Source organism: Triturus cristatus, chromosome 5_2 (assembly GCF_964204655.1).
Source record: "Triturus cristatus chromosome 5_2, aTriCri1.1, whole genome shotgun sequence".
Taxonomy (NCBI): domain Eukaryota; kingdom Metazoa; phylum Chordata; class Amphibia; order Caudata; family Salamandridae; genus Triturus; species Triturus cristatus.
This window is the reverse complement of record NC_140588.1, coordinates 907932741-907951112: the sequence shown is the minus strand read 5'-3', so window position 1 is coordinate 907951112 and position 18372 is coordinate 907932741. Positions and strand designations below refer to the sequence as shown.

The following is an 18372-nucleotide window of genomic DNA, read 5'->3' as shown; positions in this document are numbered from 1 at the left end:
AGTTAGGAGTCCTATCTATACTACTACTAAACTGAGAAAAATCCTAATTTTAGGACTTTCGGTATTCACAGAAGGCATTTAGGAGTCCTAAAGTTAGGACTCCTAACTTCTGTGAAAACCGAAATGAGTAAGTGCCTTCTGTGAATACCAAAATGAGTAAGTGCCTTCTGTGAATACCAAAATGGTAGTAAGTTTAGGATTTTGTCTTAAGTTAGTTCTGTGAATCGGGCCCTTCAGCTCACTGCTAATGGAATGGCTAGCCCCCCATGTCCTACAAGAAGATAATTGTTTATTGTTAGGAGATTTTAACTATCATTTTGAAACCCATTCTGATCCAGATTCCAACCACGTGTTGGCTGCTATGGAATCTCTTGGTCTCTATCAAAAAGTATTCAGTCCTACACATATAGCAGGGCATACACTTGATGCCATTTTTACCAATACCATGAACATATCAGTTGATCCCCCGATGGCCCTGACATGGGCGGACCATCTAGCCTTAAAGTTTACTCTTAACACCCCTAAACATAGCAGAACATTTTCTATTGCTCTGAAGCTCTCACGACCATGGAGAAAAGTTGCGCCCGCCACTTTCATCCCCATATTCAAGCCACCAGAAATAAAAGATTTTGTGGATTGCGAGCCTCCACTAATAGCATTGGAGGACTCACTCTCTGATGCATTTGACTTCATTGCTCTCATGAAATTATGTAAGACCCATATTAAAATCCATGCAGTTCCTTGGTATACTGAAACCCTGAAAATGAAAAAAATCGTCTTGCAGAAAGTGGGAACGAAAATGGAGGAAATCTAAATTGGAAGAGAAGTAATTTACCTTTTAAATTGCAGTCATCGGATATCTAAAAAATTGTAACACTGCTAGAAGAGCCCATATACGTAATAGAATTAAGGCTGTAAACAACTCCTCTAAAGAACTTTTTAATATTCTTAAAGAATTCACGACTCCTATTGTGGACAGCTCGTCCACTCCCTCATCCCAAAAGTTCTCTGATAATCTTGCAGACTATTGTGAACAGAAGATTAATATATTGTATGTCTCATTTCAGAACAAGGACACAAAGATACCCTCTGATACCACTGAGTCAGAGCACAATCGTCCTACACTAGAACTTTTCAATTCAGTTACTTCTGACCAAGTGCAGGCCTGGCTAAATAAGATCAAAACAGGTTCCCCTTTGGGTCTGGCCCCTCCACATGTCATTACCTCCCTGGCCTTGGTTCTAACTGCCCCTATCACAGGCATCTGTAACCTCTCCCTAAAGACTGCCACCCTTCCACAGAAATGGAAGACAGCACGAATTAGACCTATCCTTAAAAAACCCTTGGGTGATCCTATAGATATGCAGAATACAGACCCATTTCATTACTTCCCTTTTATTCTAAAATCTTAGATTCTGTAGTGAATGACCAACTGACACACCACTTAGAGTCTAACAAACTATAAGAGCCCTCTCAGTCGGGTTTCCGTGCTTCTCATAGCATGGAGTCAGCTCTAATAGAAGTCACTGATACCATAAAGGTAGTCCTAGACAAGAGGACTCCCGCCATGTTGATGCTCCTAGATCTATCAGCAGCCTTTGATACCATCTCCTACCAGATCTTAGTTCAAAGACTGAGGGAGTGTGGTATTTGCGGAATTGCATTAAAATGGTTGGAAAACTTTCTATCAGAAAAAATACATGTAGTTCAGCTGGACTCATTCACCTCAAAGTATATAACCCTAGACAAAGGGGTACCTCAGGGTTCGATTCTTAGTCCCACTCTTTTTAATATTTATGTATCCTCCCTGGCCAGGCTTATCAGATCATGTGGTTTTGATACCATCTCTTATGCGGATGGCACGCAATTGATAATCACTTTGGACACTGATCCTTTGATAACCAAGTCCAAATTCAAAAATTGAATGTTAAAGATTGCGGCGTTGAATGCGAACTTTCTCGAGCTCAACACAAACAAGACTGACATTCTCTTGTTGGGAAAGCCCACCCAGAATGGTCTTCTGACTGGTGGCCCCCCAGAATTGGGACCCCTCCCCCGCTCCCTCCGATGCCTAAAAGATGCGCAAAATCTAGGTGTCCTATTAGATGATGGTTTTTCCATGGATGATCATGTTAAAAGCATATCTGGCACATGTTTGGGCTGATGCGCATGATTAAGAACGTCCCCAATGTTTATTCTGTGTAGCCCTCTGAGACCAAGTGTGCACGAGTGACTGAGCAAAAGGTCTTGTAGTTTCCACGATCCCTGATGTTTCAAGGGGTGTCATGTCGGATAGTTGCCAGAAACTATTAACTCCGTTGTAAGGTTAGGGGCACTGTGTGCTGGTTGGTCTAACGGCTAACATATTCTTTGGGGTGTCTCGAATCAGTCTAAACAGCAATCCCTCAGTTTATGTTGTCTAAACGCGCAGATCCTATATAGATTTTTAGAAACCACACGACAATAGATTGCACTTTAGTTGGTTGTTATCAGATGGTCTGCATAGTCCTGGTGGTGATTCACCTCCTCAAAGCTCCAGCTGTACCTTGCTGTATGTCCTTTGGTCTGCAGCCTGCCCGTGTCCATGCCTCGGCCAACATAAATTCTCGGCCTTCTAAGGAATGCCACACCCGCAGGATTTCTTTTGATCCTAGTTCTGGTCCTGCTATCAAATGTCTACTAACTGATGCAGCTGTCACCAGCAGTCTGTCTCCCATGGTTTGATGAACATACATATTGGGTGCCCCACCTGACCAGCAGAGCCTTGCCCTCTGGCAGTGAGCATGGTCAAAATCTGTGGTGCACATTCACTGGAATCACATACTGTGGAGTCGACTGGAGGACTTACACAGGGCCGGCCAGAGAACCGAACAGAGGCAGAGTGGCAGAGCTGCCCAGTCAGGGACGTTTTTTTGTCCCCACTCCTCTAGAAAAATATTCATTTTACCGCTTCCCACCGACTGAATAGTATTTTCAGAGAGTTTAAGAATTTTAGTCCCAGCTCAGAATGTATGAGCTTCAACAAAACTGAGCTAGCACTTGCTCTAAAAAATAAATTGTTGTTATGGATCCCCGGCAACGTGTTTTGATCTTTTTTTTTTTAACCTTGTCATCATTTTAAAGATTTATGACACTTGCAGTTTTGCAAAATATATTAGATTTTTAAAATCGATTTTCATTGCATTTTTTCAAAAATACAAACAGTGGTAAAAGCAGGTCCAATGTACCCCATCATATAATATCCCAATACTACCTCATTCAGCTTTAATAATGCACAACAATAGGCAGGAATACACTTGGGCAGCAGCGGAGGTATTCTGATCCAAAGTTACCGGAAGCGGTGCAGGCCTAGTGATAAAGTGGAAGAACTTGTGCTGAGATAAATGTGGTAAAAGATTTAACCAATGGGAGCTATTAGAACTTGGCCAGGGGTGGGGGAACAGGCTAGTGATGGGAGGATCAGAAAGGAAGTGGGGCAAGGCGAATGGAGGGCCCTTGTTTCATGTGTGTTCCATGGATTCCGGAGGCAGGGGCGAGTCAGGACTACCTTCTGGCAATGAGGGTTTGGTACAGGCCGAAGGGTCAGTCAGTATGGACAGTAGGTATACGCGCAAGTGGTTGGTGGCAGAGGCCCCTCGCCTTGGCCCCCGCTTATCTCTGAAAGTCATCGTTTTTCCATTCATACTGTTTGCCATCCAATCTACTCTTTCTGACTCTTATCCCTGTGTTTCTTTTCTTCCTTTATTAAAACCTTTTTATTTTGCAATTGTTCTTTGGGTGGAGACCCTTCTGAGACTTCGGCCCCCCTCTCCATCTGCCCCCTTACTATGTTTCAGTCAGATGCCTTTGTCCCTTTCCTTCCTACTCTTTGTGCTCCTCCCTCATATTTACCTTTTATACATGTCTTTATTTTGTTTATTTTTTTGGGGGGGGAGGTCCATCCTCACAGCCACCTTCACAAAGCAGCACTCTTCTTAAAAATGTGGTTCCCAATCCCATCTTCTTTCTTTGTCTCATCTAACCTTTTTTTGGAGGTCCCCATCACTACCCTACAACTTACTCTTAACCTATTTCCCATCCTCCCACCCTATATATTTTTCTCCTTCCCTGTCTTTGTGTTCTTCTTCCGTCCATTTTCCTGATTTCTTTTTCCTTTCTTATTTTATTGGTTGTGGTAGAAATAGCCCAAATGTTGGCAAAGTCGATAGGTCAGGGGAAATGTTTGATAATAGCCGTGCCACTGTGTATTTTTCCCTCCAACTCTCCTACAAAAGAAAATGTTGGTTTACAACTGTAGGTAAGATGGGAGTGGGGTCACTTTGTTGAGCACACTACACATGCAGAGCTACACTGTATACTCAAAGAAAAGTGTTATGAAAAGATTTGTAATAAAAGATTTTTAATTTGTGATGACTCTAAAAACCAAGCAGCAGCTCTTCCTAAAACAGCCATAAACTAGCAACGTCAGCATGCCAGCAAAGTAAATACATGAAAGAGCACACAATTGTTATTTTTTTAAGTTTAGAAAGCTTTATTGAGTTAATAAGCATAGTAAAATATAATTGCAAAAACATATAGCATAATAAGAAAAAAAAATGGCATATAAATAACGTAGATACAATCCAATACCAAAAGAGGGAAAACTATACAAAGGAAAAAATGCATTTTAAAGTATTCAGCGAAGGAAAGGGAAAGGAAGAAAAGAAGGAAAAAAGGGGGGAGAGGGGTGAGGGAGGGGGAATCTTCAAAAGCGTAATCAATACTAAATACCACTATAAACAGTTACAAATAGAAAAGTGATAAAGAAAACAATAGGTACTGTAAAAAAGAAAATGAGTGAATCAGGAAGCACATCTGGAGAGGAAAGGGATTAATGGTGACCACAACAAATCCTTTTTGATTAATAGAGGTAATGAAGTAGCAAAGGCACGATCAAGCCTGTGATGATGACATAGCAAGTTCCAACAAGCTTGATACGAAATTTTTGAAGTATCCTTCCAATTGGTAGTGATGATCTGAAAGGAAATGGCTAAATACAGGTCTATAAATTTGAGAACATCGCTTTGGACATCCGATAAAGGTGAAGAACCTCCCACAAATATATGAACAATTTCAAATGAAAACTTAGTAACAAGCATTGGCATAGCCAATAGGTCTCGCTTTTGGGACCTTATAAGTGTTTAGTTATGCAACTGTTGCATGGCTAAACACTTATAAGGTCCCAAAGGCGAGACCTATTGGCTATGCCAATGCTTGTGGTTTTTATCATCTCTTATTCTTGCTGTTTCTGTTGAATTTCGTGTTTGCGTCTCTATGGACTTTCTCTAATAAACGCCATGTTTATTCGTTGCCTTCTGCACAGCTGTTTAGAACTAAAAAAAATGTAACTATTATGTCTTCATTAACTGTTGTCTGAGGATCATATGGAAAAAGCCAAATGATTTATTGCTAAACGACTGCCCTTCTGGCGAACTCGGGGTTGTGGATGGGGACGGGAAGGGAGGGCTGTGGTAGTGAATTCTTTGCGGTAGCTATCCAAGTATGCATATTTTATTACTCAGGGGTCAGAGGTCACTCAGGGAGTGAGAGCAAAGGCCGTAGTATGTGCGGCTTAAACATGAAGTTACATTTATTGTTAAAATATGGCGGGCGCTGTGCAATCAGAGGCATCACTGCCTTCTTTGTGAAGAAACAGCCGGCCGAGCTATGCTGCTTCAAAGACAACGTTGTGCTTCTTATTGACACCGGGCAAACGGGTGCACGAGCCCAGACTTCTAAGTAAGGCACACAGTCATGTCAAGTCATTATTAACAGCAACATGTTACTTCCTGCATGCTAGGATGGCTGGGGCCCCGCAGGAATCTCCCAGGGTCAGTATCACCAGAGACCTAAAGAACCAAAACCGCCCTGTTCAAAAACACGTATTCACAGACAAATTATACAGTCTGCACGTACTGTACTTTAGGAACATTACAGCTTTTGGAAACGTTTTAATTTTGTCCCTCCGGTGGTTTAAATGGTTTGACTGTTCTGCTGTTAGAGATATATATATATATATATATATATATATATATATATATATATATATATATATATATATATATATATATATATATATCTGCTCTCAACTCTTCAAATCCTTAACACTTTACATTAAGACAGCACTGGTATACAGTTTCGTGAAAAGGTATTCAGAGGTCGAAGATTAAAATTGAAACAGAAGTAGATCAGTGCTTCCAAGGTGTAAAATCATCATGACATTTGTGGCCATTAATGTTTTGTCAAAGTTACATATTTCCAGAGCAGACCAGGAATCTCTCTGTACTTCGCCCACATCCTCCAAGAATCTGCCAAAAAGGAAACCCGCTGTATTTACTATATAAGGCAGCTTGACATTCTACAGCCTCGATGCGCTTCCGCGAGTTTTTGTGTTTTGTTTTACAGTTTTATATGCGCGAACGAGCCCCAAAGACTTCGGAGCGCTTTTCATGAGCCCACATTTATACATTACACAAGATCTGTATTTTTTAAAAACACGGGGAGATGAAGTAATTTGCACAGAATGTTAAACCTACACCGGAACTTCAACCTGGTTCCCCATTCGAACTCAGGCCGTTAGGCCACATCTCCATGAAATGAAAAAGATTGTATTTTAAATGCCACAGTGCCCCTCCATTTAAACTAAAGCTAGAGCAATTCCCCACTTTATTTAAATATGTCTTGTAGAGGATTCTTTGCACAGCTGCTGTTTATGGCTCGACAAATGTACACATGCTGAAGGACCCCGTTGTAAACTCTTTCCTCCCAGTCAGTCCCTGCAGCACGCTAGTGTCCTGTACTCTGACACTATTTGCACACTTGCATTAATCGCACCGAGCGTTGACCACAAACAAGACTAAGACCCAAAAAGAAAGGAGCGCTCGTGTAAGTAATACATAAAGAAGAGTGAAAAATGTTCGACACAGAGCTTTTGAAGGAGGGGTTACAGAAAAAAGTATTGGGGGCTGAGGGGATAGGAAAAGAAATGGGTCGGGGAGCAGAAAGAAACAGGAAAAAGCAGGGGAAGAGAGAAAGATGGTTAACAGCCCTGGAGTGATAAACCTGAAACAAGCATTGGCCGCGCGGCAGTAAAAGTAACGCCGCGCGGCCGTAAAAGCGAAAGTGATCGCGATCGCTCTGAAAGCGAAAGTGATCGCGATGACGTGCTAAAGCACAGTTTTTAAAGTGCTGCTGGCGGCCGGCTGCGCGCGTGCACGATCGCGTAAACGCAAGCGCTAGGCCAGCCAGCAGCACTTTGAAAATCCCACATACAAAATGTCTCTCCGAGCCAGCGCATGCGCTGGGCTCAGCGAGACCTAAAAAGGATTTCATTTAATTTCGACCAGATACGAGACCAAAAGGACTTAACCAACGGACAATAAAAAAACATATGAAAAAAATCACTGTTCTCACAAGAACAAGACCAGCATCTCTTGGACTCTAAGAGCTTGAATTTGTGAAAATCAGAAGGAGTGAAAAAGAGTCTGATATAGACTCTGTGTGGTGCTGGCGGAGCGTGCAGAGGTGTGTATTTTGGACCAGATAGAGTCCCATGTATGAAATGAGAATTCTTGGGCTAAGTCTTTCTCCCATAAGAGTTCTAATTTAGATTTAGATCTAACAACAGGAGAATGGGACAGTGTTTTATAAATAACATCAGCTTCAAGAGGGGTAGAGAAATTAAGTGAGAAGGGAGAGGCCTGGTCAGGGGTAATAGGAGAGCAACCCTGGGAAAGGAGATGAGTAAGGGAGGCCCTCAATAAGGTGTACTGATAAGAATTTGTGGTGGAAATGCCAAACGATTCACTTAGGTCAAAAAAATCCCTAGGGATCTTATTCTTCAATAACTGGTCTAAAGTTATGATACCTTTTTCAATCCTTTCCTTCCAAAAGAGCGCTCTATTGTTGATCTTTAAGAATTTGTTATACCAAATTGGAGTTTGGGAAAGTAAATCTTCAGAGGAGAGATGTGATCGAAACAAGGAAGACGCAAGGGCTTTGGAGTGAGTAAATATGGGAATGGAAAAACGCTTTGGGGGCTGAGATAAGCGAGTAGCTGTAAGAAATGAAAAGGGTAACAGTTGCGCTCCAAGCCATTAAAGGAGGAGGAGGGGAATCAGTTAAAAAAGACTATATTTATTTCAGAGTGAAAGCAGAGTGATAACGTTTGAGATTAGGAAAGTTGACTCAACCCAAGTCTTTGGGTTGTTGAAGACGAGAAAGCGAAATCCTAGCTTTACAATTGTTCTATAAAAATTTGGTTAGGGAATGATTAATGGAGCTAAAAAAATAAAGCGACTGGGAGCATTGAGAGATAAAAATTAATGATAGGAAGAAGCATCATTTTAATAGTGACCAGTCTCCCCCACCAAGATAAGAAAAGAGTGGACCAGCTCTCAATAAGGACAGAAAGTTTTTTGAGTATTTCGGCATGGTTAATTTTAATATTTTCTCTAATAGTATTGGCATAAAGAATGCCTAAACATTTAATATTTCTGGGATTCCAAACGTCGGCACGTCGGAGGAGTTATTTACCGAAGGTTATCCCATCTTTAGTTCCAATACCAATTTTTTCCACTAGAGAGCGAACTTAGTCAGGAAGAGACATTTTTTGCCTGTGAATAGAAAGAGTTATTTTCTTTCCAGACTTTTTTGTGAGAATTATTCAGGAATATATATTTCTTGCTCCACAAGGAAGTGTCGTTGACATATGTTGCAGTTAGAATTGCACTGCGCAGAAGAATACTATTTTGAAGTATTGTTTCAGAAGACTTTGAAGAACCTATTTGAGCAGGGCTTTTTCCCCAGACAGCATTTTAAAGTAAATCTCAACTGACTCTCTGTCTTGCCACACATACCCATCTTCCACTACTTGCTGCACTTTCCTCAATCTACAAGTAGGTGTAAATATATATATATATATATTTCTACTTACCACCGCAATCAGAGCAGTTATTTCCATCTTCTTCATCTTGGGAGAGAAAAGGAAGAAGATTGTAGTGACTCAGTGCAGGCAAAGAGACTTTCATTAAACAAGTATTACATTACAAGAGAGAAGCTAATGCCACAGAGTGCACAGGTACATTGAGATTAGAGTGAGTTATCAAAGTGATACAAAAGATGTATTTGCAAGAGTTGAGTACGGAATAATGTTGTGCTTGTATTGCAGGTATTAGGAGGCCAGATCAAAGAAGTCCTTCAGGTGGCACCCCTGTGGCAGTCTCTCTTTTTCTTCCCATTCCCCTTTCCCCCTCCTTTCTGCGGACAGAGTTATTCTGGTGCGCAGTGGGGTAGGGGAGTTGGGAAAATATCGTCTTGCAGTTTCAGCCCTTCTTCTCCTGTGGAGACTTCAGTTCAGGTACCAACTTTCTGACACCCCTTGACTCACATTTGGTAATAAAATGATTAATCAATGAGAATAGATGAGGTATTAAAAGTTTTTTAAGTGAAGAAAAAATCGAACAGTGAAACCATCCGGGCCGGGTGTTTTATCTTTGGGTAAGAGATTAATAGCATTAGTAATTTTATTTTCTAGTGGTGAGGTATTGATGTTCAAGAGCTTTGATTTGTTTGAGGATAAGGGAAGAGTCAAAAAGAGCTTTTTTTTCTTCCGAGATACGAAATCGATAATGAAGCCTCTGGCAGTAGCTTTGAAGGCATCCCAAATAAAATGAAATTAAGAAGTAGAGGAAAGATTGTTGTGAAAAAATCCTGTATAAAAAACGTGAATTGCTCAACAAATTGGGAGTCCAAGAGAAGAGAGTTATTAAAGCACCAGCGACGAGATGTAGGGGAAGGTGAAGGGAAATCCATGTCTAAAATGACGGGGACGTGATCTGAAATAAGAATTGAGCCAATCTCTGAATTAGACATAAATTGAAGGGCATGTTGATTGAGAAAAATGTACTCTATACGGGAATGGGATCTGTGAACGGGGGGGAAAAAGGAAAATTCCAACGTATCAGGGTGAGAAGTTCTCCATGTATCAATTAGATCCCTAGACGTAATGGCTTTGTGAAACATTTTTTGCATCTTATTGGGAATGTATTTGACCTGAGATTTCCGGTCCAGAAAGAGGTCCATGAGTTAGTTACAATCACCACCAACAATCAAATCATCTACAGCATGCGAAGAAAGAAGAGTAGAAAATTCATTCCAAAAATTAAAATCAATGCCATTTGGACCATAAACATTACAAAAGGAAAGTTGGGTTATGTTAACTATAGTATTCAAAAAGAACCATCTACCGTTATTATCATGAAACTCATTCTGTAACTGAACATTTAGAGATTTATGAAACAAAATAATAACACCATTTTTATTGTTCACTACCGGGGAGCAGAAAACTTCTCCTACGCACTGTTTACGCAGTGAAGACAGATCTTGCAATTTGAGGTGCGTTTCTTGCAACAATGCGATATGTCATTTCAATCTCGCTAGATGAGATAAAACTCGCTGCTTTTTAACAGGATTGTGAATACCTTTAACATTCCATGAGATAACACGAAAACCAGTCATCAGTAATATTTAAGTAATGATAGGCATGAAAGTAAAGACAAGTCAAGGGAAGGAAAGAGAGGAAGGTGTAAATACAAGGAGAGGATCAAAAATAGGTAACAGAAGGCATAAAAAAATAAGAAAAGATGTGTGATGTAGCCATAAAAAGACAAGAGTAAATGAGCAATAAAATACCATAAACAGAAGCTGGAAAAATGGAGATGTAGAAGGGAATGGACCAAAAGGACAATGCAAGAGAAGGGGGAGAAAGGGAAAAAAGGAGAAGAAGAAAAGAAGAAGAAGAGGGGAGCACAGTCGCCCAGAAAAAGCTAGGAAAGAAGAGATGACGAAAAGCCAGATGGCTTTAGCCATATCGGTCAAAAACACGAGGAAAATTAATGAGGGAGGGGGGGCGGCAAAAACCAAGACAGCCACCCCACAAAGAGAAACACAGAGAGGAAAGAAGTCTACCATACAATAACAAGATAGAGAAGAGGAGGAAAAACTCCAAAGACAAAAAAGTAAATGAATGAAAACGGGAGGAAGGGAACTTATCAAACATTAGGGAACAAGGCAACGGACTGAATCGTACATTACAGACAAATGGGTGACGTGGGTGTAAATCTTCAGCAACAAATCTGCACAAGGAGGACCTAGAAGACATAAGAGAGAACTAACAAGAGAGCTATTAAGGTTTACATGCGACATACAAAAAACCTAAGGAACAGGAGAGAGAACAAATAACATGACAATTAGTGTTTTCTCAGTTCCATAAGTTCTCCTCTATGAGTATGAATGAACTTCCAAAGGTCAGCTGGGTCATCAAAAGAAAGTGTTTTGTCCTTGTAAGTCACTTTGAAAAAGCAAGGAAGTATAAGACCATAAAGTGCGTTCATGGATCTCAAAGCTGGTCTGAGGTCGAGGAATTCTTTACGCCGGTTGGCTGTTGGTTTAGATACATCTTGACTGAAAAAAACTTTGTGACCAGACCAAAACATTTGCTTGTGCTGTTTGGCAGCACTAAGGATGGCCATGAGGTCAGAATATAGCAGAAAGTAGGCAATAATGTCTCTTGGTTTAGTTGGTGAAGATGCATTCTGAGGCCCTAATCTGTGTGCCCTTTGGATATTAAAATCCATAGCCTTTGGGAGACCAACGATCTGCAGGACTTGAGTTTTCAAGAAAGAAATCATGTCTGAACCTTCTGGAATTCCATAGATGCGCAGGGTATTACAACTATTGCGATTTTCTAAACCCTCTGTGGTCTTATTAAGTTGAATAATTTCTTTGTTGAGACTATCAACTCTGGCAGCTACATCCTGTGCGTCGCTTATTTTTTGCTCAACATCTGAAAGTCTTGAATCAAGGCCAGACCATTTCTCCTCAATTCTTTGGAGAGTAGCGGTGGTATCCATCATAAAGGGACGAATGAGGCTCAGTTCATCCATGATGTCCTTTAATGTGAGAGGAAGAGGTGACTTGGATGGAGAAGAAGGATCTTTCTTGGGGCGCTTACTGGTGCTGGCCGCTGAGTCTTTACGACCTCCAGAAGAAGCCCCTGAGGGCCCAAGCGGTTTATTAGAATGCATATGCTCCATGGTGAGAGGTCGTGTGAAGCAGAACAAAGGACACAACTTCTGAAGGCAAGGAGAAAAGTCCAAAATCGTATTTAATACAGTCTGTGAAAGATAAATGCCAAAAAGCACAGAGCCAGCGGCCTGAACAGATGCTGTAGTAATTTGGACTGCTAGCTAGAGACAGCACGATACTGCATATCAACCAAAAAAGGATACAGCAGAGTGGAGCAACCAGCAAGTGCGCAACCAATATGAAACACAGGTATCAAGCAATGACCCCTAGCTGCAGACAGTATTTTGTCAGGTCAAGACTGTGCGCGTTTGTAGAATGCTGCAAGAAACCATGCGAACATATCCTGAGGCAAGAGGTCTTACTGTGACCAATTCAAAAATAGCCTAGCACCTCACAAAAACGGTTGCACCTTGACAGAAGTGCTGCCATTATAATTTGAAGAAAAATCTTGGTCATGAACGAAAATACAAAATATATAGTAACATCCATAAACTGATCCTTCCATAACGTGATAGATGTTAGAGATAAAGCAATTGTGAGAAGTACGAGCAAAGTCACAGGAGAAAAGGCTGTATAGCGATGTACGTGATTCCGTGGTAGGAATGCACAAAATGGTGGCCGCGTTATGTGGAGGCACTAAGGCGAGGCATAATGAAGAGGAAAAAGGGTCTAACAGACCATGTCTTCGATCGGAAAACTTGCCTCAGTAGACCCGTCAGTTTCCGATGCACGGACACCTCCTTTCCGTACGGCAGCGCTGTGGGGAAAAGGTTCCTTCGTGTGAGAGCGTAGCTCGGTGTCTCAGAGCTCCTCATGTGGCGGCCATCTTGCCGCCACCGCCGCGCGCCTCTCCCCTACACAATGGTTCTTTTCTACCAAAAGTACTACTAGGTGCCCCAGTGTTAAAATCTAATGAGAACATAAGTGAGGAAATGCAAAAAGTCCTGGCCTTGATTAACTTGTCATTTAGGAGCTGCCAAACCATGAGAAGCACATGAAAGCCAATAGCTGGAAGTGGCCACTCTATCTCTGTAGTTCTCATCGGAGTATTGTAGTTTTAAAGAATAATATGATGTATTATCACAGTGATGCTGTCTGTAGCCAGACCTAAAACGCCTACTGTGTGTCAACATTTTTTAATTCCACTTTTTTCCTTTTTTTAAAAAAAAAATGCATTTCTACACAATTTTCCAATTGATATTGTGTTTCAAACTGTATGCATTTTGTGCAGTTTTTCAAGAAAAATGTCTTGTATCTGCCTTTGGATATCATATTGGGTCTGTATTGCTTTTGTCTATTTTTGAGTTTTGGTGCTATTAATGTACTTAATTTTTCACAGTTTTAGTTGTTGAACATATTGAGATCTGTTAGATCTCAATCTCATTATTTATTGTCTGTCTTGTTAACCAACTACATTAAAATATATCTCATTGGACAGAGGGCGGAGAATGACACAAGTGTGAAAGATTTCACTTTGCCTGGAGCAGCAGCAAAATAAGTGAGCTGGCCTGGCCCAAAACTTTACATAACTTAAAAGTTAGGAGAGGAGAGAGGTGGTAGATTCTATCCACCATCCTCCCATCACTCAGCCTGCCATTATAATGTAGAGGTGGGGAGAGCACCAAGCATGTGGTATTATACCAGCCACTGCCGCGGGGCTGCCAACCCCCTGCCCCACAGCTCTGGGTGGCGGCGTTCTCCATCTGATTCGGGAATGACCTGGCTGGGTGGAAGGATAGTGCTGGGTTGGCGGTGGCTTTATTGAGCTTATAGCTGGCAGTGACCACTGTCTGCCCCCAGGGGGCTGGAGGGCGGGGGATCTCCCCAGGGATTTCTCCACTGGCCAGCTTCAAATGTGCAACTTGTTTAGGAAATGCAGTGGGGTCTAAGGGTGAGACCTCCTCTACCCCTGGATAGCCTGGCACAATTGTAATGCAAATGAACACTTTTCCAAAATGAGAGCTCCCTGTTTGTTCTGTATATCCACGCGAGGTAACAAGGGATTACCCGGAATTCCCCTTTTTTCAGGAGGTGCAGGTGCCACATAGGGAAAATAATCATTTGGACTGCAATTATTCCTAGTACCCCCAGGCGTGAGGAATCCCTTGCCTTGCCCCGCGTCAGGATGTAGGCAATAATATCCCCTACCATATGCCACAAGACTCACTACACCTGAGAATGGGCTGTCATCCTATTGCAGCTGATTCTTATACAAATTTATGTTATTGTAAATACAATTTGTTTTCTCGCTTCCACTCTCGTATGCATTTATATATACATTTCTTTCCCTAACATAATTTGCTGCCCTCTTTACGGAACACACCCAACCTGCTCTGCGGGCATTCACAAAAACCCATTATCTCACCCCCTATTAACCACACACCCCTTTAGTCCCCTGACCCCTTCCCTGTGGCCACCCCCATAGTCCCTGGCCCCCTCCCCTGTGGCCACCCCATTGTCCCTTGACCCCTCCCCTGTGGCCACCACTTTAGTCCCTTGCCCCCTCCCCTGTGGCCACCACATTAGCCCCCTGCCTTGGCCCCTGTTGCCAGGTATCTCTTTTTTACCTAAAACGTCACAAACGACTTCAAAAGTATTCGATGAGAGAAGCACTTTAAAAGCAACTTTATGAAAATAATTTTTCGCACGAAATGTAAATTCACAATTTAGCAACGTTTTAATGTGGACCTAGTTACCTGTATTGAAATGTTGATGTAGACATCTCATGCCTAGGTTTGTTTTGCAGCTTGGTTTCGGGTCTTTTCTTGGAATAATTGGAGCAAATTTAATAGAGAATAAAAGACAAATGGTGAGTTTGTTTTGATGTAATAAAATGTAACAAAACAAATATAAAAATGTATGGTTGCGATTCGTCTCCCAGTTTTCAGATTTTACAAAGTATTTCATTTTTTGTATTCACATTTCCATACTCATCACCCATTGGTTCTATTTCTTAAGCTTTAATATTACCTTTAGCTGCATGGGTATATTTCACTTTATATGGTGTCCCGCTTAAGCAAAACTGAGGTCAGTTAAAAATCTGACCATCTTTACTTTTCTCCATTTATTGTGCGAAACTCTAAAATGTCGAAAGTTATATTACAGCCATGCCACCAGTTACAGTCCACCATAACCTGCTTCTGCATTCACTGAATTTACTTACAGTTAAATATAAAAGTTGAATTGTTATTACTGACTAGCATGCAGATCGAGCTCCATGGTTTTTTCATATTACCAATCACAGAGCCCACATGTCCCTATGCACATTTAGCCACGTTTGTTAAGGCCCCCAGGAGCACCTGCTCCTATGGGCGTCTTAACAGCTTTATAGGCCCGCGGGCAAAGCAGTGCACTGGGCCCTGCCTACACAACCACTCACAGGAATAAAAATGTTTAAGGGAAAATTAGTGTTAAATTCTGGTCTGCATGGGGCCCCTGTGCACGTGGGGCCCCCGGGCCACTGGCCCAGGTGCCCATGCGTTAAGACAGCACTGCCTGCTCCTTCGGTTCAGATTGGGACTCATCTTTGTTTTTGTCACCTGCCCAGCAGAGGCCTATACTGTGCGGATCAGGAAAAAACAATCGCTCCATTGGGGCATACAGTGTAGAGGTGGGCACACGGGACAAAGAGGCGGACACCGTATGCTTTGTTGAAGAAGATTTATTCGGCTGAGGAGAGCGCCGGGAAACCTTCCAGCCTGTAACTCGGCTGGCGATCTAAATGCACAAAATGGCGCCCACGCTGCCAGCATTCCCCTCCATCACGTGACGGGGAAACACTAGAGCGCAACTCTACATATCTCCCCCTTTAGCAATACCACAATATAACAACCGAAGGTATAATGGGTTGGACGTTCACACTGGTAGGTAGTTAAACTTTCATGTTGTACTCACGATACCTTTCCGGCAGGACAACCGCTCTGCCTGTAAGGGTGTGTTTCAATGGAGTGCTTGTCCTACCGTCTCTGCTACCACTGGGTGGGGCCTTGTTAGGTGTCTTCGGCGTTTGCCCCCCCCGTGTCCCCAGTCCCCGCTCCTTGATTCTCCTGCTGTACCTGTCCTTCTGTGTCTTCTCGATTCCTCTGTGTTCTGGTGGTGTTCGTCTCTTCAGCATTTGTGCTCATGGTGCTACTCATTGGTACACCTGTGTCTGCCATATGTTCCTCATCATCCGGATTCCAGTCGTCGTTCTTTTCCCGTCTTGGCCCACTTCAACACTTTGTTGCACTTGGACATTTTGTGTTTGGACCATATCTTTCCGTCACTTAAGAGAGCAGATCTCATGTAAATTTCTCGAACCTGCAGGGGCGTACTAAATTGCTGTCACCTTTCCTCCTCATTTGAGTAAGCTTCACTCTGCCCCATTCTCCTCTTTCCAGTGACGTTTCTTTGACATTGTGCCGCTAATTGTAGTGGTCCGTGTATATCCTTTGCGCTTTTTTTAAGTTGCTGCACACCACGGCAGGAGACCATTTGCTCTGCACTGTCGGTTGTTTCCACGCCACATTGTCTCTGGTAAATGGGTCACTGCCCCTCAATATCTTGAATGGGCTATACCCTGTCTTGGTGGAAGTGATGCGGTAAGCCCATACTGTACATTTTAATTCTGTCTCCCAGTTCTTCTCCGCGTTGATGGCTGCCTGTACTGACCCCATGATGACTCTGTTAAATCTTTCGGCTAGCCCATTCCCGGCCGGGTGATACACTGGGGTGTGTTTTGTCTGAATGCCATTCCGTTCCATGAACGCATTCCACTTGTCGGACGTAAATTGGGGTCCATTGTCGCATGTTATGACTCTTGGAATTCCCTCTCTCAGAAATGTGAAGGTGAGGAACGCCAGTATAGTGTCAGTGTCCGCTGTCTCACATAACTCAATTTCTGGCCACTTAGAATACCGGTCTACGAGCACGATGGCATACTTGGGTACGCACTGCGCGTCTAGGATCTGGCCCAGGATGTCCACCGCCAATTCGTCCCATGGATTGGCTGGATTGGTGAACTTCCCTAAAGGAGGTCGCAGTGTAGTCTGTGTCTTGTCCGCATTGCTGCACTGCGTGCATTCTCTGACATGCCTCTCCACCTGGTTGTCCAACGCGGGCCACCAGTAAGCTTGTTTGACTCTCTGCTTAGTTTTCACTATGTCCAAATGTCCCTCGTGCAGAATCGTGAGTAGGCGCATTATCAATTGTTCCGGAGGGACTACTTTGTCTCAACATAGTAGGAATACATCTTTGTCCCCTACTGATAACTCCTCTCAGACTTCGTAGAATCTCCGATGTTCTGCGTCTAGGTGCTTCTTCTCTGGCCACCCTCTGACTATGAACCGTTTCACTGCTGTGAGGCATGCGTTGTTGTCATACGCCGTTCTCCACTCCTGTGCACTTATGACTGCCTCCTGGTGCTCCGCGAATGCTATGGTGTAGTCGTTCTCCTACATTGGCTTGGGTGCGTCTTCCATCGCAGTTGCTCTGCTGAAGTAGTCAGCGACTTTGTTCTTGGCCCCGGGATGTATTCGACATCATACACGTAGTCCAGCAACCATAGCGTCATTTTCGCTATGCGTGGAGTTGCACTTGCATGTCCACTGGATGTGAACACCTTTACTAATGGCTTATGGTCAGTTCGGGCAGGAATCTAGAGCCCTACAGCAATTGGCGGAATCTTGCCATTGTCCAGATCGCCGCTAGCATTTCTTTCTCTATCACACTGAACTTCGCTTCGTTTGGAGCCAGGGATCGAGACGCAAAGCTGATCGTTGCCCACTCGCTTTCTGCTGATTTCTGCATGAGTACTGCCCCCAACCCTCTGTCGCTCGCGTCCGTGGTGAGGACTGATAGTGCCCCTTGGTCAAATCTGTGTAGAGGCACAGCCTTGCAGATGTCGTCTTTGTTTTGTAGGAATTCTTCCTGGGATGGGTCCGACCATGCGAAAGTTGTCTTCTCCTTCAGTAGCTGACGCATGTGGTGCGTTTTGGTGCCAAAGTGAGGAACGAACTTGCTATCGAATTCTGCCATTCCTAGGAAGGAATGGACATCTTCTTTGCTTCTGGGTGTGGGTGCATCCTTGATTGCTTTCACGTTAGCCTGCTTTGGAGCAACTCCTTTATCACTTATCACATGACCCAGGTACGTCACTGAGGTTACCCCGAACTTGCACTTGTCCCATTCTGCGGTGAGGCCGTTACGCGCCAGAAAGGGTAGTACAGTGGAGAGCTTGGCGTCGTGATCTGCTTTGGTTCTCCCCAT

The 18372-nt window shown here is 42.9% G+C and overlaps 1 protein-coding gene across 4 annotated transcripts in view; it reads left to right on the top strand.

The window, feature by feature from the left end:
- The window catches only part of TMEM255A (transmembrane protein 255A), a 280465-nt gene that overhangs the window by 150871 nt on the left and 111222 nt on the right, over nucleotides 1-18372 (top strand). For 2 of the 4 annotated variants that reach the window (XM_085608098.1, XM_085608097.1), the window contains exon 3: nucleotides 14873-14935. The exons of the other annotated variants lie outside the window; for them this stretch is intronic. In XM_085608098.1, the coding sequence (XP_085464224.1) occupies nucleotides 14873-14935 (63 nt within the window). The remainder of the gene's footprint in view (nucleotides 1-14872; nucleotides 14936-18372) is intronic. 4 annotated transcript variants of the gene reach the window in all.